The following is a 22,890-nucleotide window of genomic DNA, read 5'->3' as shown; positions in this document are numbered from 1 at the left end:
GAGTGCTGGCAAAGCCCAAAATCTTTTATCTTTTTTTTTTCCAATGGACTAGTTGCAAGGCTAACCAAAAGGAATTACTTAAGGAAGAGCTGAAATTTCCCTTGGTATTGCTCATAGGGCATTTGTGAGCATGGAGCAGTGTGGGAATCAGCATGATGCTTGCCCTGTACCAGGAAAAAGTCTCCCTTTACACATAATGTGGTCCCTAATCCAAAATCCCTCTGCAGAGCTCCATCTCTTCTCAGATGAGACCTGGGGCAGGCAGGATCATCCCTATTAGGAGGGACCGTAGGGCCTGGGGTCACCTACCCATTGCCCCAGCGTAGGGCAATCCCTTTGCTCCCTGTGCCCCAGCCCCGGGCGCTGCCGGGGGCTCCAGGAGCCCAAGGCGGTGCCGGGATTTTAGCCGCTAGAGGGAGGAAAGGGAGATCGGACATGTCGAGATGGTGCACAGAGCTGCGGAGGTGTGCGACGGGTCCCAGATCCAGACGTGGACCCTGAGATCTCACCCTGAGGTACCTGAGCCCAGCTCTGGGCAGGGACCGATCCCAACCTGCTCCAGCTACGCACAGCACCTGCCCCTGGCAAAGGTCTTTTCAAACAGGAACATAATTTTGCACATCAGGGGAATTTGAAACTTGAGGAAATGTCAGGTGTGGGTACAGTGCATAGTGAGAAGCTCGCCACGATGTTTCTGAGAGGGGAGGAATGCCGAGTCCTTAGACACATTTTTGTTGCACTTTTACTCCTGCAGAAGCTGTTTCCACCCTGTGACCTTCTGGGTGGCTCCTCTGCTCCTGCCAGCCTCACCACCAGTGGAAAACTCCAGCCCTGCCACCTTTCCCCCAATCACTCTGCCACACCTGCCAAAAACGGGCTTCCGCAGGTGCTGGAGCAGCATTTGGATTGCTTCCAGTCCTCCATCCTTCTCACATGCTGCTCTTCTCCTAGCCTAAATCCCTGATATTTGTCATATCAAATCCTGCCCCATTTGCTAACAGAAAGCTTGGGTGGAGGACCAGCCCCAGCCTGGTGCTCTCAGGAGACGCTGAAAGGCAACACCCTCCTTTGCCATTTCTGGTAAGAGGCTTGGTTTCCTCGCAGCCCCCTTCGCCTTTACTCTCGCTTCTGCTTCACCAGCACAGCTTTTCCCACCAGGAAGCCTTCCTGCCTTCTGATGGAAACCTGCCAAAGCCAGCAGTGGATGCTGCCTAGCTTCTGGCTGAGTGTGACCGGCCAGGGAGGCTCTGTCCTGGGGAAAAAGGATGTGGCCGTTCCTGTAAGCTGCCTGTGACACCCCACACAGAGGTAGTGGGAGGGGGGTTCAGCTGGAACTTGTCCAGATGCAAATGCCTTCCAAGCAGTGACTCAGCTCTGTGGTTTTCCTCCCTTCCTTGCCAGCAGATTTGACTCCTAAAGAGCTTCAAGGCTGCTGGAAGGCAGGACTGTGCCAGCAGTGGGGCAAGGGGGCACCCTGCCTCCCCAGGGCCCCCTCTCCTCAGCCGTACTCCATCTCCCGGACTTCTCCAGCCCCAACCACTCGTTTTGCTCCCTCTGCAAAGCTACATGGAGATGGAGAAGGCTGCCAGCATCCACAGACCAGATCTGGAGGGGAAACAGGAACCCTGAGGGGAAAAACATTCCAAGAAACTCCCTTTCCCCCTAGCCATGCTTCCGCCAGGACTGCCAGCATGGAGGGGACTGGTTTGTGCGGGCAGAACACACTTAGTGAGGAGCTGTGTGCGGTACCTGCTGCTTTCAGCATCTCTTCAGTGGCAGAAGGAGTTGCTCTAGAGGGATAAATGGCCATCTATGGTGGTCACACCAGCTGAACTCCTATGCATGTCCCCTGTTCATTTCCATTTACGAAATCTCACCCAATTTCTATCCAGGTGGCCAGAGGGCAGGTGGTCTCAAAAAATGCAAAAATTTGATGTGGGATAAAAATAGCCAGGCAGGTGGAGGGAGAGCCCAAGCTCAGAGCGACACAGCCTGAGTGAAACCTTGGCTGCATACGGACAGTCCCGCCAGGGAGAGAGGCAAAGCAAGTCCCCATAGCAGGAAAATACCCACCGCTGCCAGGCCTTTGCAGGGGGAGGTTTCTTGCAGGACATCCCCACATTCTAACCACAGATGAGCTCCTCCTGGTTTTGAGGATCAGACTCTGTGGGCAAGGCTGCTCAGCTCTTTCAGTGAGGGCATCTCTGGCTTTATGTTGTCATGATTTCACAGCAGAAAAAGTACTTGCTGAGGCCAAACTGCCCCAAGCACCACATCCCTCATCCCAAGGGCAAGGATGAAGGATGTGGTTTCCCCCACATATGACATTTCTCAGTGGAGGAACAGTGGCTTGCAGATGATTTACTGGCTCAGCGGAGAGGGAAAAGGAAAGACACACAAGAGCCACTGAATCACGCAAAGCTCAATGTTTCTAGGTTTAAACACGCAGATGGACAGAGCCTGAGCTATGGCTGAAATGTGGTATTAGCTCTGTATTAGACGTCTGTGAGTCTACACCTGCGAGAAACTGCCTGGGGAGGGGCAGCAGGAGTTGGCTGGGCACAAGCCTGGATCTGGGCACTCCTGTGGGCTTCTCTAATGTCTGCTAAAGGGCTCAGCAGCCACTGTCACCTCCCAGCACCGCCAGCTGCAGCCTCCCTTCTGTGCACAGCCTGGAACTGCATCCTAGAGCAGCCTCCTGGGAAGGGACCACATCTCAGACAGCAGCAGAGTTGGGGAAGGCCTTGTCCCACTCCAGCCCCAGAGGCTGTGGCTGGAACTGGGACAGTCCCACAGGCTGCAGCTGTTTCATTGGTCCTCTTTCCAGTGTCCTTCCTGGGGCACTGAGCAGCTGCATCAGCTTTTGTCCAAAACCACGCAGTGCTGTGGGGCTCAGCCTTCCCTAAGGCCACTTCTGCTTCCAGCAGTAACACTGTGAGGTGTTTTAATTGCTGGCTTATTTCTGAGTCCTAAAATGCACCCTGGTCCTGCTGGCTGGCTTTCTCTGCAGTCACAGGAGCTCAAAGGTAGGGTTTTTTTAAACCATATTTCTTTGGACAGGCAGGAAAATCCATCTGCTGTCTCTTTCTCTGCCCCCTTCCCAGAGCTGGAAGGTGGATTTTTCTCCATCCAGGGTGAAGCCCCAGCCCTGTGGTGGGCTGTCTTCCTACCTCCTCTCCCTCAGACACCCCCAAGGGCAAATCCCTGTGCCTGCCCATGCTCCCAGCACAGCAAGGCTGCAGGAAGCTCCCACTTCCCCCCCAGTAAACGCTGAGCTGCTGTGCTTCCGCAGGGAGCCAGGCCAGGTTGCTCCTCCCTGGCCAAAGGGAGACCGGGAGAATCTGGAGAAATGGTGACTAGGGACTAGAGAGTCTCAGTTGTGCCAATGTCACAGGGAAGGGATGGATCCCACATACTGCAGCGTGAGCCCCAGAGTCTGCTTCTGCTTGCCCATCTCTGTTGACCAGACCCATAAAAACTGGGATCTGAGTGGTCACTCCAACTCCAAGCACACTCTTCCTCCTCTTCCTCCCACAACCTGCATCGTGGGAGCTGGCAAAGTTGTGCACTAGCAAAACTGTGCACCCCCTTTCTCCCACCCATGTGGGGTCTGAGCTGCCCTGCTGTCCATCCCCCTGGCGTCAGGTCTGCAGTGACTTCCCTGTTTTCCCTACTTGTGTCTCTCTCGCCTGCTTCTCATCCTGTTCCCCAGCAGTTTTCCAACTCAGGAGCTCAGTGCTGCAGCCTGTGCTGAGGCCCTGGATTCTCTCTCCCAAACTGCTGGCGCAGGGGAACCCCTGGGGACGTGATGTCATTTCTGAGCAAAAACAATGGTTGGGCATTCAGCGGCACTGGGGGGAAAGGATGGGAAGAGGACGTTGGAGAACAGGACTTTATGGAAAAGGAGTCCAACCCAGGCACATGTGCTCACCCACCAGAGCTGGCAGTAGCTAGTGGGGGTGACCTGCCTGGACATAATGTCCCAGGGAACATCTAACCCTCTATCGATGTCCCAGGGGAGGCCAACCAGCTCCCTGAGGTGTCAGTGGGCATGCCACTGGGTGGGACACTGGCTGGCACGTTGCTGGGCCCATGGCAGCACCTGCTGCTGGCAGATCTCTGTGGGCTGGGGATGGACACTGCTGGTCACAGGTGTCAGTAAAGTGTAGTTGAACCCCACTCCGGTGCTGTCATCACTTGCAGAGGCATTACATTAAAGAATGGGGTTTTGGCAGGCTGAGGCCAGGATCTGTCTGAGTCCTGGGGGGATTTTCACTCCCAGTGGAGGAGGCTGAGCCAGCCAGGCAGCCACCCTTGAGCTTGTGCCAGGGAGGCAGGACTCAGGCATCCCTCTGCTCAGCTGAGGAGGAAAATCTCCCTAACCCAGGAGGGTCATAGAGTGCTAGGCACGAGCATTGGACACTCCCAACCATGCCGCAGCTTCCCGGGAAAGCAACCCCCTCTGGCATCCACCCCTTCCCGGGAAGCAGAGGCTGCTGGGGGCCGTGGCCCTGGCACGGGGATGCTGGTTGCTCCCTCCCACGGCTTCCCCTTTTCTCAGAAAGCCTGGAAACCAAAGGTGAAAGAAGTGGGTGGAAACTCTGCACGCTGCCGTCCAGGAAGAGAAGTGAGTAAGTCGGCTGCAATATTTAACAGTGCCTCCGGCCCCGCCGCCCGCAGACCCGCCTCGACGGGAGCCGGAGCTGTCGGGTGAGTGCCGGGGTCACAGGAGGGTCTGCGCCGGACTGAGGGGACTGGTGTGGCTGGCATGGGGTGATTTCTCGGCTGCTGCTCTCCCCAAGGAGCCACAGCTGCAAGGGGCGGCTCTGCCCGTGCCGAGCAGGGGGGACGCGGTGACGTCTCACGGCCGATGGGAACGCGATCGCTCCCGGCTGCGGGAAGCGGGAGAGGAGGTGTCAGACCCCGTGTGTGCTGCAAGAGCATCTTCACTTCTATCCCTGACTCTTTTGGTAATCTGCAAAACCAGACTCGTGCTTCTTAGATTTTAAAGGGCGGGGAGCGGGAGGCAACTTCCCAGGAAGACAAAGTGAAACCCTCTGGAATAATGCTCCAGCCACCATGTCAGCACGGTGCTTGTGGCTGTGCAGCATCCACAGGACTCCGCTGCTTGGTCCCAGGCACGTCCTGGCTAATCAGTAACTCCCGGGCTAATTAGCTGGAAATGCCGAAAGGAGGGCGCTGCTGCTTTTTTTAAGACGTAAAGCAATAAATCATTAACCGCTGAGCGGTGGCGCTGCCTGGGAGTCACGTCCCGTCTGGAGCAGCCACTTGTGCTTTGTCTCGCCCAGGAGCGAGGGAGACGGGAGCTCTCCAGCCTTCCCCGTGTCCCCCACAGAGGGAGGGAGGGAGGGCGAAAGCTGGAATGGGCGAATTGCCACTGGCAGCTCAGGGCTGAACTGGTGCAGTACTCTGCGGTGGCAGGGTTGGTCATGTGTGAGCTTCTGCTTCTCTGTGTCCTCCCATCACCTCCGACGTGGCTTGCCATGGGGAAGTCTGCCTGTGTGGCCATCTCTGCTGTGTTCCATGCAGAAAAGCCCACATGTCCTGCTGGGCACCTGCTTGTGTGGGGTGTCTTTCAACTGACCAGTATTTCTGGGCTGAGTTCAGGAGCCTTGAGGAGCTCTCAGCCTTCTGGCTCCTGTGCTGGAGCCAATGTTTTCCCTGGTACCTGTTCTTGAGCTGGCCTGTCAGCTTCAACAAGCCATCACCCAGCTGTTGGGATCAAGATCAGGTTCTTAAATCCAGACCCAAGCCCACAACAGCAGGCACCAGAGGCGGATGTACACCAGAACCAGCATGTGTGGTCACCCCCACATGCATCAAGCTGGGCAGAGAGGAGGACTTAAGCAATGCAGGCTGCCAAGGGCTCCTGCCCTTGAGTCAGGGGAGGCAGATTGCAGTGGGGCTATGAAACCCTCACCTGCAGAGCCAGCAGCTGATGCAATTCTCCCTGGGGCTGAGCCCATTCCCCAAGGCAATGGGCTCAGCAGGTGCTGGTCACCCCATGGCTCAGTGCTACAGCCTGACCCTGTCATGGCTTCAGGAAAACAGAGTCAGGCCAGGGCAGGACACCTTCACAGTAACAAAATACCCAGCACCCAGGTGGCTCCCACCTCTCTATTCATCCCTACCCTCCCTGGCATTACTTGGCACCCCACTCCAGTGCAGATCCCCTAGGGGTAAGGGATAATCTCAAAGACATAGGGCCAAATCCAGCCCTGGCTCTACCTGGGTGAAGGAATGTGGGGCAAAACTAGAGTTTGGAATGCCAAGGAGCAAAGGCAGAGCACCCACGGGTGCTGTGGATGCCATGTCATGGGGACATTGCTTTCAGGAACAGCCAGGAGTGAAAGGAAAGAGTTGAAGCTTGTCTGAGTTTGCATTTCAACTCCTTTCCCAGCTCATTCCCCAAGAGCTTTCCATTGTACCTGGATCAAACTGTTCCTGGTGCTTTTTGGTGATGGAGTACCCCAGTCCCAGCACCCACAGGTAGAACACTGAAAGTAGTTTGCCCCCATCTCGGGGAGAGCAGGGACACAGGACACAGTGGGATTCATGCCAGACAGCTGCTGAGCTGTCCCACACAGCCCTAGCACTCACATCACCTCTCTGGGGCCATGAAGCAAGGGAAGGGGGACAATTACCAAAGCACTATCAGGGAGGACTTCTCGGGGTTGGCCCCCATTCTGCTCACCCTCCTGCTTGCTTGAAACCCTTCCCCTTTCTTTGCAAATCAGCCCATGGAGGAAGATGGGGAGGAAGGCTTTTCCCTGGCCTGCAGGGTTCCTGAAAGCAGTGGTTGCTCAGTGGCAGAGGGCTGAAGGCGGGCAGGTGGCACTCTCAACAGCAGCCCCAACAAAGTGGGGTAAATGCCTCAAATGGGAGTTTTACAGCTTAAAAAAATGAAGCACAAAGGCTTTTCATGTGCTTAAACACCCAGGGACTGCAGGGTGACCACGTCATGGCATGAGATGGCCAAGGAGCATCACCAAAGCATCCCAACCCTACCAGACATTCCAGGCTTGCAGGTCTGCTCTCACCTGGCTGTAGCACCTCTAGCAGGCTGCCTTCCTGCCCACTCCCTTGCACAGGTGCCTGCCTGCAGAGCAGGGGGAGAAGGAGGAGGGAGATCACCCCATTATTCTGAGCTTTGAAACTGAGCTATTGAAAACTCCCTGCCATGCCACAGTGCTCTGAAAAACAGTGCAATGTGCAGCCGGGTCCCTGAGCCACGTCTTTGACCCCAACCACCTGCTGCAGGATGAGGGGACTCTGGTGTAAGCTCTGCTTTACCCCATCTCCCTCTGCTGCTGCCCCTCCAGATACCCCCTGCAGTTCTGCTGCATGTGGTCCCTGGGGTGTGCCAGGGCTGGCACCCTGAGCCTGGGACTCCATGGCTTTTGCAACATGGTTTGGCTCCTTCGGGACATGCATCAGGATGGTGAGTTCATGCTGCCCCCACTGAACTCTAATTCCCTGCAGATGGATTAAAATAGAGCCCCAGGCCAGTTGTTGCTCAATCATGGAATTCACTCCTCGTGTGACAGTTGCTCGGTGCTTCCCCCACTGGAGCCTGTGATCCAAAGTAGCGTGTGTCATTTCCCGTCTCTTCTGCTGATCCATCAGACCCGAGGGCTCCCCTCCTGCACTGCTGGCATACAGGCAAAGGGCTGTAATCCTCTCCAAGTGGTTACTCCTGCCTGAACCACTGTTATCACAACAGTGCCAAACTATTGCTGAGCCAAAAAGAGCTTTTCAGCCATCAGCTAGGTCCCATGAGAGCTTTCCAGCCCAAACCAGAGGGTGGGGGCAGCAGGCAGCAAAGGGCACGTGCATAGTTGTGGGATGCACCAGCATGTCCGAGCTTGACTCAGACTGAGACTGGTCCCTCCCTGAACCTGCTCTCTGAGCTGCCTGGAAAAAGCCTTCCACTCTTCATTTTAAGCCACAGAATTACCCTGTGTCCCTTCCCAGTCCTAAGTGGGCAGAAAGCCCCTGCACCTCATGGTCCACCCATGGTACCATGTGCTACACAAACCATTCCCATCAGCTGGCACCTCCCCGTTCAAGGGGTTCCTGATTTCAATATGAATGGAGCAGAGGATCAGTGCCTGGGACTGCAGGGATGCTCCTGCAGCTCTGAGCATCTCTCCACCACAGCTGTGCCCCTTTCTCTAGACACACACACAGAGGAAGAGCAGTTTAGACTGAGGGGTGTGTGAGGCCTGTGCACAGAGGTGGGATTCCCAACACACCTGCCAATACCAGCCTCAAATCACCGAAATGGTGTTTCTCTTACAGCTCTAGCAGGTTTAGAGTTCAGGGCTGACCTAAGCTTTGCAGTGACTCTGGATGACCGAATGATGTGTGGAAGCAGTGGAAAAAAATAGCAGCCAACTTGAGCAAAGTTTCCAAAGAAAGCTGTGTCTGTCTGCACCGCTTCTGGGGTGAGAGGTGCCAGAGTCTTCTCCTTGTGGCAGCTTCCAGTTGCAAAAATCTGTGTCAGCTCAGTGCCTGCACTGTGTCAGAGACATGATGAGCTCTTTGCTATTTTTTCCTCCCTTGCAGATGGAAACACAGCCGGCTGGAGCCAGGGGAAGCTGACGTGCACTGGCTGCTTGGCTCTGAGAACTGAATTCCATAGGCGTTACAGCCTCCAAAAATGCCCTATGGATTCAGTTCTGCAGCTGGGCAGCAAATCAGCCTCAAACCTCCAGGAAGAGAATGCAACTGTGAGAGCTGTTCCTACAAAGAAAGTGCAAAGCTTTGCTCCTGCACGGAGACCAGATTAGGGATGGAGGTGAGTTATGGCCACCACAGGAAAACCTGCTATCAGAGAGCTGGTGGAAGTGTTGGCTGTTTGTGGCAGCTTTTCTCTTGGGAAAAAAAGCCCAACTATAGAATGTTTTCTTCCTTCTGGAAGTGAAATGGCACTTGAGAAAATAAATACATTGCTACCTCCTGATGTACTGCATGCGATTGTGAGCCTCTGCTAAAAATACACATTGTCAGAACAACAGCCTGGGTGTGCCCAGCAATCTCCTGTTCAGAGTCCAGGCAGCAAAACCAAACAAAACTTGGAGAAGATAAACAGGACAGGATGGGTAAAGTTAGGAGTTGTGCTCTCTCTCTCCCCATGGACCCTGCAGATGTCCCCAGCAGGAGTAGACACTTGGAGAAAGTATTTGTGGAGGCAAGAGGCTCTCTTTTCACCCATCCATCTTATACCTCTGGGAAACACTGGCTGCACCCCTTGAGTTTTTGGGACATTTCCACTATAACAAGTGTCACCCTGCCACCAGGAATTTATTGGCTGGAAGAGTGGCATTTAGGATAAATTACTGTGAAAGTCTGCTAATTTATGGTAGCATCTCAGCATCACCATAGGACAAACCCCACACTCCTTCTCACCTTGCCTAGAAGACGTGGTTTGCATGTCCTCCAGCATTTCACTCAAAGCAGCCCCTTCCCATGGCAGGCAGCATCCAGCTCCCACAGCCCAGCTGCGTCCCACAACAGCTCTGGGGATGGGGAAGAAACTCCTTCCAGCACCCCATTGGAGGCTACACCATCCACACAGGGATCCAATGCATGAATTTTGGGTTCACTGCCCAAGGAAGCCACTGCTGCTGGAAGGACAGGGAGTGCAACACTCAGTGCTACAACAGTTTTTCTGGTTCAGCCCTCTTGCAGTTTTGTCTGGCAGCAGAGTTAACCCATTTCCAAGAAGCTAATTGGGGAAGGAGAAATCCAGACAGTTGCTGAGACATTTTGGCAATTGGTTAAACAAAACCTGTTGCACTAAGTAAAAAGAAAAAAAACCAAAATCCGCTTGCTTTCACTTTATAGCAATTCAGAGCCAACAAGGGCCTCCAAGTGCACCCTCACAGGCTTTCTCTATTGCTATGCAGATGGGGAATTCCCAGTTCCCTCCTGCATTAGAAGGCCTTTCTCCCATATGGCAGGTCAGGGGGAGCCTACAGGGGGACAGAGAAAGTCCTGTATTTCTCCTGTATGCTCATAAAGTCCATGCTGGTCCTCAAAGAAGAAGCTGACAGGCAACAAACTGGGGCAAGGCAAGGTACTACCAAGCAGGACAAGCAGAATAACCCACTGTGGCTGGGCACAAGCCATGACAGAAATCATCCCTAACTTTTCAAAAGGTGCCAGATCTGATTGCAAGTTGTTCACAGGACAGGTAGCTAAGAATCAGAAATATAAGCATTTGCATTTGGGTTTTTAATTGTTTATAGTAATTTAAAAGGTACAGAAGTTTGCAAGCAAGTCATACCCAGCCCCTAACAGCCCTCCAGGCTTCCAACACAACTCTTTCAGCACAACCACTAAGCTGTGGAAGTGCTGTGGTTCACACAACTCCAGTAACATTATTGGAGAGCCAGTACCTTCAACCAGAGCCAAGTCAGACCCAAAGCAGGGCCTCAAGCAGCAATTTCAACAAGGACATGTGGCCAGCAGTACTGAGCACCGGGTTACCAAGTGTAAGAGGATGGGAACACCAGGACCTTCTGCCAGCGTGTAGGGAAGTGCTGCATACAGGCATCACGTGGTGATTAAGCACAATGGTATGATCATAAACAGCAGTGACAAGATATGCAGACAATTGCTCCTTAGAGTATTCAAGAACCCCTCTGTCCTCTGGGACCTGCGCTGCCCTCAGCCTGGAGGAAATCCTGCTTTGATCTCTCCAGGAAGGGAACCAGCTCACAGGCCCTTCCCTTGGACAAAGTAGGAAGAGGCCCATCTTCTCTAATCAAGGGCTACTGTCTGGAGATCCCCCCACCAGACTGTGACCACTCAACCAAACCAGTGGAAACCAAATGTTCATTTCAAAACCAGGACCAATGAGCTGACCAACAATCGAGTGTCACGTGGCTTCTTCAAAGGATGGGCATTGTGTATCAAACAGAATAAAGCTGCCATAAGCTTGTGGAGGATGGGGAGCAGTTAAAAATCAACAGGAGTGGTGGCATCCACTGCTTGTGCTACTTGTCAAATGCACCAAGAACAGCTGTCAGCTGGCTCCCATGAGGGCACTGGAGCACCTGTCCATTGGGGGACTGGCTACATCAGTGTCTCAGTTTCTTTTTCTTCTTACGGTTTCGGTCTTCACTGCTGTCATCTGCCTCACTGGCACTGGGGGTCACAGCCTGCTGGATGACTTTTTTTTCCACTGCATATTCCTGCTCTTCTATCTTGGGGTCTCCCTTGACCAAGAACTCTCCTTTCCGATAGGATATGGAGACATTGGTCCGTGGGTAGGTACCATAAACCCTCCGGAGATCATCCTTCACAAATTCTGGGAGGTCTTTCCTTGGTCCAAACACCTTTCCAAGCTTGCCCCATTGAAGCTCCCCTCTCATTGTAAAGCCTTCTGGCCACGTGTCTCGATACTGATCTGACCTCTGGTAGGCAGCGTATGGATGGTAGTTTGCATAGGGATTGTAGAAAGGGATGGGGACCATGGGAGGGAAGTGCCAGGTGTAGTATGGATGGATATAGGGATTGGAGGCACTATAGAGATGATGATACTCCACCTGACCACCTGAATAGTCAGGGTAGCTGTTCTGGTCCACCACAAAGGTGATGGGTCGACTGTAGAAGTTGTGCGTGTGGATGGGAGGGAACATCACGGAGCTGGTCATGTCTTCTGCTCTCCCAGGCCGCAGCGGTGGGTAGGCGTAGGCAGAAGGTGGGATCATGGCTGGGTAATATTCCCGTGGCACAAAGCTGGACTGGTACATTGTACAGGAGCCTGGGGCTTTATGCAGCAGGCACTTCTCTGAAGAAGTTGCAGAGTCTCAAAAGCTGTGAGGACAGGAGGGGAAGAGAAACAGTTTACATTGGTTATAAAAATATTCCAGAACCAGGCTGAATAAGGAGATATGCCTAGCACTGTAAGCATATCAACTAATTAATAATTAATAAAAGGAGCTCCTTGCAGCTTGCAGGGGCAGTAACCTGCCAAGAACAAGCAGAGCCACATTGCCAATGACTGCCTGTTAGCTGCTCAGCAAGACTCGCCATTTAACCCACTCATCTCAGAGTTACAGGGATGTGAACAAGCTGACAAAAACCACTGAGGGCAAAAGAAACCACCTCATGTCCTCATGACTTATCTCTGCACTGCTGGGAGGCAGCAGTACAGACTGCAAGAAGCTGGAGGCCCTTGAGCAAGCATGAAAATGGGGAAGGCAAGCACAAGTGAAAGAACAAAAACAAAGCAAGCAGGCAAAGAAAGGAAAGAGACAACAGCCCAGCCCTGCTGCAGTCATTTCAACTGCCATCCTGCCTAGACTAGGAAGTGTTAAATAAATAAAAAGATCTTCAATTGTCCTTGACTCTCTCTTCCCATCCTCCTAAAGCCCTGCTTCTACTCTGATAAGCAAAAGAGCTGTACCTACTGTTTGTTTCTAGAGCAAAATCCAGGCACATCTATATTTCTTCTGATGAGTTCCCATGTATAAGCATCTCCTTTTGATCTCACTAGTTATAATTCACATTTAAGTGTTCATTCACCTTGAGCAACTCTGACCTACAGTGGAATTTGTTCCTAGCCTGCCCTTGCCAGATATCCAAGCACCCTCTAGGGCCTTAAGCAATGTCCTCCCATGACTCATTATCCTCTCCTCAAGGGCAGGAAGGGAAGTTGTATGTAGCATGGGTTTGGGGTTTTTTTATCTTTTTTTTTTTTTTTTTTTAAATTTGTTACCAGAGACAGGAAAAGACCATGAACAGAACCAAAGGCAGCAAGTCAGGTAATTTTTTTTCCATGGAGTTCAGATCCTGTAAACTGCTTTTGTATCAGCCTTAACTAGAGTTGCCTCTCCCTCAGGTGACCAAGAAGGAGAGGTGAAACTTGGCCCTCAGTTCCTGTGCTTTCCTCCAGCCTAACAAGAAGTTCAGCCATCCCCTAAGAGTTGCCTGACACAAGCAATGCTGGGTACTGAACAATGGAGGTTTTTCTTTTCTTTAACCAGCACAAGTTGCTTCTGTCCCTAGAGGTTCATAATCTGCACTTCCTCAAACCTGCTTTTGCCACAGCTCCAGGGCTAGAAGCCTTCACCCCACACAGGGAACAGCAGAACAGCACTAGAGTATTTAGTCAAGACTAGGCAGCACCCTAAAATGAGACTTGCAGCCTAGAAGCCAAAGCCTGTCATAACCATCACCCCCTCAGATAGGAGGAAATGAATCAATCAAACAAAAAAGTTCACAGCTTACTTGCCTAACTTGCTCAGAACTACCACAGAAATCCAAAGGAATGTTGTATGTCAATGGCAGCACAAGGTGGGTACATGGAATAAATGGTGTCTTCTTGAAAACCAGTCTCAGTGCCCCTTTTAATAGTTCATCCCTGCATCCCTATTGAGATCCACAGGATCATTTCTGTGGAGTGTTTGTGTTTCAGAGCAAGTGGTCTGCACGGACAGTGTGCAGCAATTGCATCCATCCTGTGAAACAAAGCAACCTCCCCTGCTGGGTCAGTGTGCTGCTCCGTGCCAGTTTTTGACAGCCCTAGCTGATGACCAGCTCTTGCTCAAAAGCTGCTGTAGCACCCTGCATTTTGGCTGGCAGCATCATTCCTCCCAGGTCTTCCCGACAGCTGCAAGGAGAAGGGCTGACAGGCCATCTAAATTACAAGGCAGCCTGAGCACAGCTATTAACTGCTTTGATGTTGCACTGGAAAAAGATAAGGGGAACAAGCTGGTGGCTCAGCCAGGCAGGATGACCCACAAGAGGAAGCAAACTGAAGAGGTAAGAGGGGGGAACAAGATGAGGATTAAGCAGGGCTGGGAGCACTCCAGGACAACATTGCCACACACCCCACCACAGAAGTGAAGACATTTCCCTGGAAGCAGATCCCCCGGGGGGAGAGATTTGACAGGTCCCACGGTGTAGACAAGAATTCACAGCCCTGGAGGAGGTTTGCAAGCCTTGGCTGGGTGTCCAGGGCTCAGGTGGGCACTGCCTCTGCTGGGCTTCACTGCACAGCTGCCTGGCACTGCCCTGTCCCTGCCTGCCCCCCAGCACAGAGCTCTCCCCTGTGCCCCAGCACAGAGCTCTCCCCTGTGCCCCAGCACAGAGCTCTCCCCTGCCCCCCAGCACAGAGCTCTCAGACTGCCTCGACACAGGCTTACCTGCACTAGCACAGGGCACCAAACCCCAGCTCCTGGCTTGCAGGGCACAGCACTGCTTTGAATCCTCAGGTGTGTTGCAACAGGTTTTGGTATGCAGAAGGCACAATGCTCCTGCCCTGCCCCTCCAGAGCTGCAGCCTGGTGCTCCCAGGGGCAGACAATGTGGTTTACGCCACCTTTACATAAGTGCCTGTTGTTCAAATTGACCTTCAGGCTGCTTCAGCTTCCAGAGACAGGATTTGGGAGACCATAGCTGCAGCAAAGCCCTGCTAGACTCTGCATGGCTGAGTTAGACTGTGATAAGTTCATGTGTACAGGAAAAGAGGGCTTTTAGAACACCAGTACCGGCTTGCCTGATCCTGTCCCACACTCACTGGGAAGTGAGAGCAGGCAGTATTTCAGGGAAAACAGGGTTTGCCCGGAGGATGATCTTCTGTCAGGCCATCTGGTGGCTGGAAGGCATCAAAAGACAGATGCTTAAGAAAACCAGCTGCAAACACCAACATTACCTAGTGGTACCACTTGAGGAAAGGGTCCAACCCCTAGTTTCTTCTCTCCTTCCTCTTCTTGAGGAGACCCTAGAGCACTAGTACCTAGAGGCAGTCTACAACAGAGCTGGAGAAGGACTTCAGACAAGGGCAAGCAGTGATAGGACAAGGGGTAATAGCTTTAGCTGATGGAAAATGGATTTAAATTAAATATTAGAAATAAATTTCTAAGGGTGGTGATGCACTGGCACAGATTGCCCAGAGAAGCTGTGGATGCCCCATCTGTGGAAACATTCCAGGCCAGGCTGGATGGGGCTCTGAAAAACCTGGTCTAGTGAAAGATGTCCCTGCCCATGGCAGGGAGATTGGAACTGGATGATCTTTAGGGTTCCTTCCAACCAAACCATACTATGATTCACCTCCTCCTACTTCCCTTGTTCCTCCATGTCAACAGCCAGAGGCCAGCCTGGCCTTGGAAGTAAACATCTGACAGCTACCAGCTTTTCAGGATCAACTGCAGGACCAGAAATGGAGAGGGGATCCTGGCTCTTTGGACTACCAGCCACTTTCTTCCTTTGCTCCAATTTCAAGCTCTGATATGCCTTGGGGAAAAATCACCACGTCCATTGCCTGGCACTCAGATTTCCTGAGCAGGAAAAGGGCAAAACAGTCCTTAAAACCTGAGCTGAGCCCTGCAAAATGCCTCCCTGGTCCTGAGAGCCACTGACATCCAACAATACATGCCAGCTTTTCGGTGCCAGAGATTAAAAACATAGATGGCAGGCACCAGGCTGTACGTGGGAGCCAAGCCTCCCCAAGACAGGGCACTGGGAGCAGTTGTTGGCAGCAGGTAGCAACAAGGGACCGACCCAGTAAGAAAGGCCACAGCACGAGACAAGGCAGCTTCTCCCTTTAAGCCTTTCCAGCAGTTCTGGTCTTGCTGGAAAGGGTTCAATGCCACTTGACTGGAGATAAATGAGATACTAAGCACGAAAAGAAAAAAAAAAGGCAAGAAAATTTCAAGGATGGTTACAGACAACTGAAATGAGATTGTCATCTCTGCTTGGTGAGAACATGATACTGCAGGCTATTCCCAGGCTTGCCAAAGCTGACTCCAGCAATTCCCTTACTCACTGCCCATCTGGCAGGGCCTTTCCCTCCTCACACCTCTTGGTGCAGGTCAAGGAGACTGACACCACAGTTCCCAAAAAAGATATGTCAAGTAAAGCGCGCACTAAACAGTGCCAGCTGCCCCAGATAGAGTTGCTTTGGAGCAACCAAGCAATGTTTGCAATACAAAACCAGAGAGGACATTTGATAGCTCAAGTATAGAAAAGCTTTTGTTTCACCACACTCTTACTCAGTTACTACAGGTGATGAATCCACCACTAGTTAAAACAGAAATGCCTAAGGCTGGTAGGGCTCTCCTGGTATCTAAAGCAACAGAAATTACCTCCTAGCAATACACAGTTTTTCTGGACATATCTCAAGGCAGTAGAGCTTTACTGTCACCTGAGCTAGCTTTGAATTTGGGGAGCTTTTTGTTTAGGTATTTGTAAAGCACAAAAAAACCCACTGTGAGCTACAGAAAACAGAGAAAAGTGTAAATATTGAAGTCCGTGCCAGACTAATCTCTCTCCTAGAGAATGTGCAAAGTGAGCCTGACCGTAGCATGGACACAGACCAACATACAAGGTGTCCCACAGTATCTAACATGTGAAACTTCATACAAGTATCTCATGGGTCTTGGTGTCACCAAGACAAACAGTTCAAAGGATGTCACCAAGTCTTCTGTCCACCTGAAGCAGCAGCCAAATTCAGCAGGGTCCCCAGGTCAGGCTGGCAGCTTGAATGGGTTTGGATGCTTCCTTAGGGAACATGATTAAATTCAGCACAACTGTAGAGACACCTTGGCCCACAGGAGAGGACGTGGCCATCTAATTTACTGTAACTCTCAATCAAGACTATTCATGCCTCAATCCATTGCCCTGTGATCAGCTCCCAAATGAAGATCCCATTAAGTTACCCTTTCCTTTCCACTGTTCCAGCACCCAAGCATTCAGACTATTCTTTCTAGTTTTCTTCCTGCCCTCTTCCTCTCCCATCCCAGAAAAACCACAGATCTCCTACCACTGCTCTGTAGCAACTCCCAAGGGTACAGGGATGAATACTGCAAAAGCACCGACTTCCCCCAGCCAAGGGAATGAAGAACTCATGAGTTATTTCCAGTTAGTCTCCCCATTTTGAGCAGAGTCTGCAACATTGTTGCCATCTGACAAAGCTTTGGCAAAGGCTTGCCTTGGACAAAAACCCCAAAACTTCAAGGGCTGCTTGAAGTGAAAGGTTAAAACTGAATGTTCTTATTGAGCCAAGGTTTGTCTTTCATAGCTCTGGTCTCAGAGTCCCACATACTTATCCAGCATCCTGATAGTGAGTGGGAGAAGATCACAATAAAGCAGTTTCTTATTTTTCCCTGTCACTTCCACCCCTTTATTGCCAGCATAAGATCATGCTTGGTTTGAAGTCCTTTAAGAAAAACTCACCCAGATGAAGACTCCCAAGTACTTCTTGGAGACGTGGGAGAGCAGCACAAAAAGCCACACAGCACCACACAATAGCTTTGATCCTCCACCACCAGTACTGATCCTTAGGACAGAGGCACTTGGCTGGCTTCCTAAAGGGAATGTTTTCTCTTAGCCAGACATGCCTGGCAGCAATACAGGAATTCAAGGAAAGTGCAATAACTCGTTACAAGCTGGGTCTTTTCAGGCCTTAATTTTTATCTAGAAGAGCAGATTCCCATGCTAGTGTTCCTTAATAATGGAAAAACTTAGATTTTGCACAGACACACCCACCCCACAAAGGTAAAACAGCACCACACAGTTTGCTGTGGTCTCCAAGAGAAAAGCAAACCTACGCTGTCCAAGCAAACACACACTCCTAGCAAGGAGCATTAAATACTTCCACAAGAGGTTACTACATCATGCCTAGTGCCAGCAGGCAGTAGTGATTAACAGGAGTGTAACCCAGGGCTGCAGAGAACAGGCCTCCTCTTTGCCAGGCAAAGCCCACCACAACCTGAAGGGAGAGGTGACTTCTTGAAAGAGGTGACCTCTTACATCTAGAAAGGGAAAAAGATGCAGTGTGATGGGCTGAGATGAAGTGGGGTCATTTCTGCCCCACTCCTGCTCACACACTTCATCCCTGCGGCCTCTCCAACAGCACAGAGCACAGCCTGGATAAGGGTGGCAGCCCGACAGCTCTCATGCTCAGGCAGCACAGCTTAGGAGCTCTCCCCTTCAGACTTGAGCCCTGAGTGCCACCACAGTCACAGGTTTCTGAATGCAACTCATTTTCTATAAAGCCACAGTGCACGTAACAATAACTTGCTTCCTGCAGGCAGAGCTGACACTGCTTACCGGGAGCTGTGCTGGTGTTACACACCAGCATCTCTCCTTACATTGATCCTTTGGGATATTTCAGGATGGAAGTTTACTGTGACAGGATACACAGCTTCTGCTTCTCAGAAAAGGCGTGAGGTTATTTGCCGTGGTAACCTGGTAACATGTAGAGGAAGGTAATGGATACTGAAAGCAGCTTGAACACAATCCATGAAAAAGAAAAGGGCTTTGCAAGCAAGAGCAGGTACTTTGAGTGAAAGCTTCATGACTCCCCAGAGAACAGTAAAGCTGCAAGGTAGAAAGGGTTTAAGAGAGATTAGAAGTAGAGATCAGTACAAACAGGAGAAACCCACCAATCCAGATGGTTCTGTATGTTTTTACTGAAGGTAAATACAAAAGTTATTTTGGTTGGATCAAAAAAAGCAGTAGCACAGGCAGCAGATGGATGGAGATGGCTGCAGGACCCCCTACTTCTGCCACCAGAAGGCCTTCAAGCAGCCTTATCTGTTCCCACACCACTGACCCAGTCTGAGGAACTCCCCCAGCAGTTCTGGGGCTCTGACTTTGCTTCCTTTCACACCATGGGAGGGACCTTTCCATCAGGAATTACTTCACTGTCCAAATTCTTACAGCTGCCTAAGCCAACTGAGAAGATACCACAAGCACAGCTGATACCAAAACTCCATGAACAATCCCTTCAGCTCAGCCAAGCAGGAGGATTTAACTTCTGAAACCAGAAGACACCAGTCTCATCCTGCTGTTACTAGTGCATCACAAAGAGAAAAGCTTCAGCTGGCACCAGTAACTGTGGAAATAGCAGCTAATGCATGTTGCAGTCAGTCACCCCTTATACAGACCCTTTGAAGAGGGAGTAGATCCGTTTCAGCTATTCAAAGCAACATTCCCAGAAAGCGCTGAAGTCTAATATGGGTCTGGCATTTGTTTCTGAGGTTTGTGCAAAGCCCAGACTCTGTATGAGATCAAAAGACCAGGAAAAGCCCTAGTCGTGGCAGAGCAAGATTTTACTTGACTCCAGTGATCCAAAACCCACCCCCTGCATAACTGTGCTCTAATAGCAGTCAAAATGCAACTTGCTGGTGACCGAGATGTTTGAAACAGCCACTCCTCCTATTCTGACTGCAGCTGCTGGATAACACAGCAGCTCTGGAACAGCTGCACTGCCAATAATAAAACATGGTGAGTTTTACCACAGGGTGACTGCATCAGCAGGCAAGGCTCTGGAAACTACCCCTGCCTGCTGCCAAGGTGATCCCAACACTATCACCCCTTTAACTTCTCCCTAGGTAGATGTGTCTGGTGCACTAGAGTCTACAGTGTGGACACACTCCAAGCTTTTTCGTTTTCTGATATTCCTACTTCTGGCACAGCCTAAGTTCTGTGTTATTAAAGCTACCACCACCACCACTCATCTTCCCAGCAATCAATGCAGGCACCCTTTGCATCAGAAGTCTTCCTCACCTGAGGTTCAAATCTGCCCATGTCTCATGATCACAGTCAGCCGTACCAAAAGCTATCATCTTTTTTCTCATCTAAAGCTTTTCCCAGACATAGATCATATTTCAACACTATTCTCTTTAATTGAGCACATTTTAATCTGCACTTCATACTGTTCAGTCCTAATGATCCCCTCCACGTTCAAACACAGCCTGCACACAGACCTGCTCCTCCTCTTACTCAAGACTTCATGTGATATCCATCATCTCTATCCACACTCTCTTCTTCAAAGAAAAGTTCCCAGTATCAGTTAGCTCAAACTTCCAAATTAGGAGATCATGGTCAAGCCCCAGCTGTCACTTCTGCCCCTTCAGATTGCAGTCTTGAGACAACACTCAGGAGACTAACTTTTATCAATCAATCAATCAATCACACCAGTAAATCAACTGAATGATCAATAACCTCATTAACACACCACCAGTATCTCACGGTTATTTTTATCACTTTGTACACAGCTATGAAGCTACTAATCAAGTCTTATGAACCACACACAATGCTATTGAGTCACAAGTGCCACCCTTCCCTTCCACACCACTTAGCCCTCTTTGCTCTACCCTCCCCCAAGTCTTTCCAACATAGACCTGATGGAGAGTCCAGCAGGTTGTTAAAGGAGCATCATTTCAGCATTCCAGTGTGCTTAGGTCCTCAGGCTTCACTATCATCCATAGATGTCTGCACTCCTGCAATCAGCTGCTCCCGCCTTTGTCTCATTTTATACCTTATTCTCTTATTTCAGGATCCGCTTTCTCTGCCACGCTCATGCCTCCCTTACTCCAGTCTCCTCCCAAACAGACAGTCCACCCCTAATTATTTCTTCCTCATTGGTCTCAGTTTTGCTATGTCCATAACTAAATCTGACACTTTCGATATCGTTACCTAGGCAATCTCAGCCTTACATGGCATTACTGATATGGTGCGGGTGGCCTTGCAAGGTTCTACCCTGCAAAAGCTGCTTCAGACACCCCTATAATTATCTAGTTCCTCCTGGTTATATATTGTTGACTTTACACACTCCAAGATAAATCATTCAACTCCAGCCTTGATTCCTGTGCCCAGCTCCAGTTACCTCCCAGCACTTTCTTATCTCACACACAGACAGTTCGCACAGCAGAGCAACATGTTTTGCACTTTCACAGCATCCCGCTCTCTCAGCTGCTTGATTACAAGTCATTGTCCTTGAAGTGTTCTTGGGACAGTGCTGATGTCCTGCAAAGGCCTTATCTGGTTACATAGCCTGGCTCTCCAGAGGGACTTTATGCCCACAGTGGGTTTCCTCTGTTGACATACACCAATGTCACAGCAAAACATTTGCATTTTAACTACTTGTGTTTTAAATACACTTGGATCCCATTCCCACATATCCTGCATTGGAAATGGATGTTTAGAACTGCTGAAAGTACAGTCTTATGCACTTGTACTAGGTCTTCCCATGGGATCATCACCTCAAACAGAGGAACAGGGCAGAAAAGAGATTATCCAGATTTTGGGGTTGTATTACATACAACGTATTCATTCAGCATATAAAAATGTCTTCTGTTACAACAGCAACACACACTGTCTTTCTAGTGTAAATTCAAACATCGGAGCTAGAATAACCCATGGGAATATTGCTTTTTGCATCCCCCAAGGCAGACAGCCACAGCATCTGCTGATCTACAACTCCCTAATAACTTTAAAAAAAAAAAAATCCAACTACCTGCTGTTAACGGTCTTTAGACAATACAGAACATAGCTCACAAATATCATTATTGATTTTTTTAATGGGAATCAAAAGACAATAATGTGACAAGACAATCACTCAGAGAGGCCCTTCTCTGTCATTTTTTCTGAACTAAAGCCTTTAAAGCCTATCATGACACAACAATAACAATTGACATTAGTATCTTTCACAAGCAGGTGGTGCTAGGAATGTTACAGGATAGAGCATTGACATGAATCAATGCTACAACCAAGTTACGCTACTATATGTGGACTTTCATCCACTTGATCAAAAAGTAGATGTGCCAGGATGAAAAAGGCACCATCTCCAGAGGTATTTGAGTATTTGTATTTCCAAAAAGCCAAAGAAAGTTCAGAACACCTCAGGCGTAGGCTGCTACAGCACACATTTAAGTTAGAACCAGTATTGTTTTGCCACCATTACTGGAAAAACCACTGCAACGCAGATTGGTCTTTAGTCATAAGTGCAGAACACAGACATTTCTTTGGTGTGTAGGCACTCACATCCTGAGAAAAAACATCCGGGATGATGCCTTCACTTAACAGAGGAGCAAGAAACAACCTGATCTTAAGAAGGCAGCCTGCTTTCTACAGCCTCTCTACTGACGTGCCTTAATGAACATACTTACAGAACCAGGAGATGCATTAAGATAGTGCATCACACCTTGTGGAAGTTTTCCTGTGGTAACCAGGGCTGCAATACCTGTCTGAACATGCCCTTGTACCTAAAAAAAAAACAACAGGAAGCTCATTCCTTCAGCAATTATATGAGTTTCACGCCCAGACAGGGAGCAAGGATAGAGGACACAGGTAAAGAAACAGCTAAAATCAGCACATAAAGCCAGCATGGAAAAACCTCAAAAGCACTCACCAGAACTTCAGGTTCTTTCTTGAGTCAGCAAAACACTATTAGTAACACCCAAAGAACTATAAATTTTAAAGTAACAGACTGAATAACATAGAAAGAAGCCCACCACTGAATACTTTAAAAATGAACACTACTGGCTTTGTTTTTTTTTTTCCCCTTTGCTTTACCCCCAGGCTTTTTATTCACACTCAGCTATAGCTAAGCTGCTATTTGTACTCACTGCTCATCTAGTAGGTTGTAATTAAGTAAGAGGCCGTATCAATGGCTCCCATCAGCACTACCTTATTGTAAACACCTGCACTGTCATGGGCCTTTGGAGATAGAAATCTCCACAGGGGTTTTAATCTCCTTGGTCTTCAGGTCAGTTCATCATTACCCAGCACAACAGCAGCAGCAGGACATGCTCCTTAGGGATACTTAGTGACTCCATGACCTTAGAGGTCTTTTCCAAACTAAATGATTCTTTGATTAATGCCTTACACCTTGTTCTGCTGGAGGTGATCTCAATAGCTGAAGCTAAACACCTACAAATCACTCTTTAATTACAAACACTGTTGATTGCAATTAGTTGCCTGGCTTCTATGAATTTATAAAAATGACCTGTTTAGGAAACCACTAGTAAGTCTAATACACAAAAACATTGGAAAGTAATAGAATGCAATAATACAAATTGGCTTTATTGTATTACAAATAGTAAATTGGCTTTTGCCTCAATTTTGC

General features: G+C 49.9%; 1 protein-coding gene across 3 annotated transcripts; it reads right to left on the bottom strand.

Moving 5' to 3' along the window:
* Positions 1-11,087: 11,087 nt before the first annotated feature.
* On the bottom strand, positions 11,088-21,986 carry LOC108491934. 3 transcript variants are annotated; one of them, XM_017803738.1, is made up of 2 exons: positions 21,967-21,986; positions 11,088-11,847 (listed from the first exon to the last, which is right to left on the bottom strand). In XM_017803738.1, the coding sequence occupies exon 2, from the start codon at positions 11,781-11,783 to the stop codon at positions 11,109-11,111; it is 675 nt and encodes a 224-aa protein (XP_017659227.1). In that variant the 5' UTR covers positions 11,784-11,847; positions 21,967-21,986; the 3' UTR covers positions 11,088-11,108. The 3 variants fall into 3 exon arrangements, with proteins under 3 accessions (XP_017659227.1, XP_017659220.1, XP_017659215.1); XM_017803731.1 differs by lacking the exon at positions 21,967-21,986 and adding an exon at positions 20,165-20,368; XM_017803726.1 differs by lacking the exon at positions 21,967-21,986 and adding an exon at positions 20,302-20,368.
* Positions 21,987-22,890: the final 904 nt, after the last annotated feature.

This window comes from Lepidothrix coronata, unplaced genomic scaffold, assembly GCF_001604755.1.
Source record: "Lepidothrix coronata isolate B3197 unplaced genomic scaffold, Lepidothrix_coronata-1.0 Scaffold8, whole genome shotgun sequence".
Taxonomy (NCBI): Eukaryota; Metazoa; Chordata; class Aves; order Passeriformes; family Pipridae; genus Lepidothrix; species Lepidothrix coronata.
Note: the sequence above shows the minus strand (reverse complement) of the source record. Positions and strands in the feature narration are given on the sequence as shown.

Coding starts and splice junctions, on each gene's coding strand:
- LOC108491934 (XM_017803738.1), bottom strand. CDS start 11,783: ATGTACCAGTCCAGCTTTGTGCCACGGGAATATTACCCAGCCATGATC.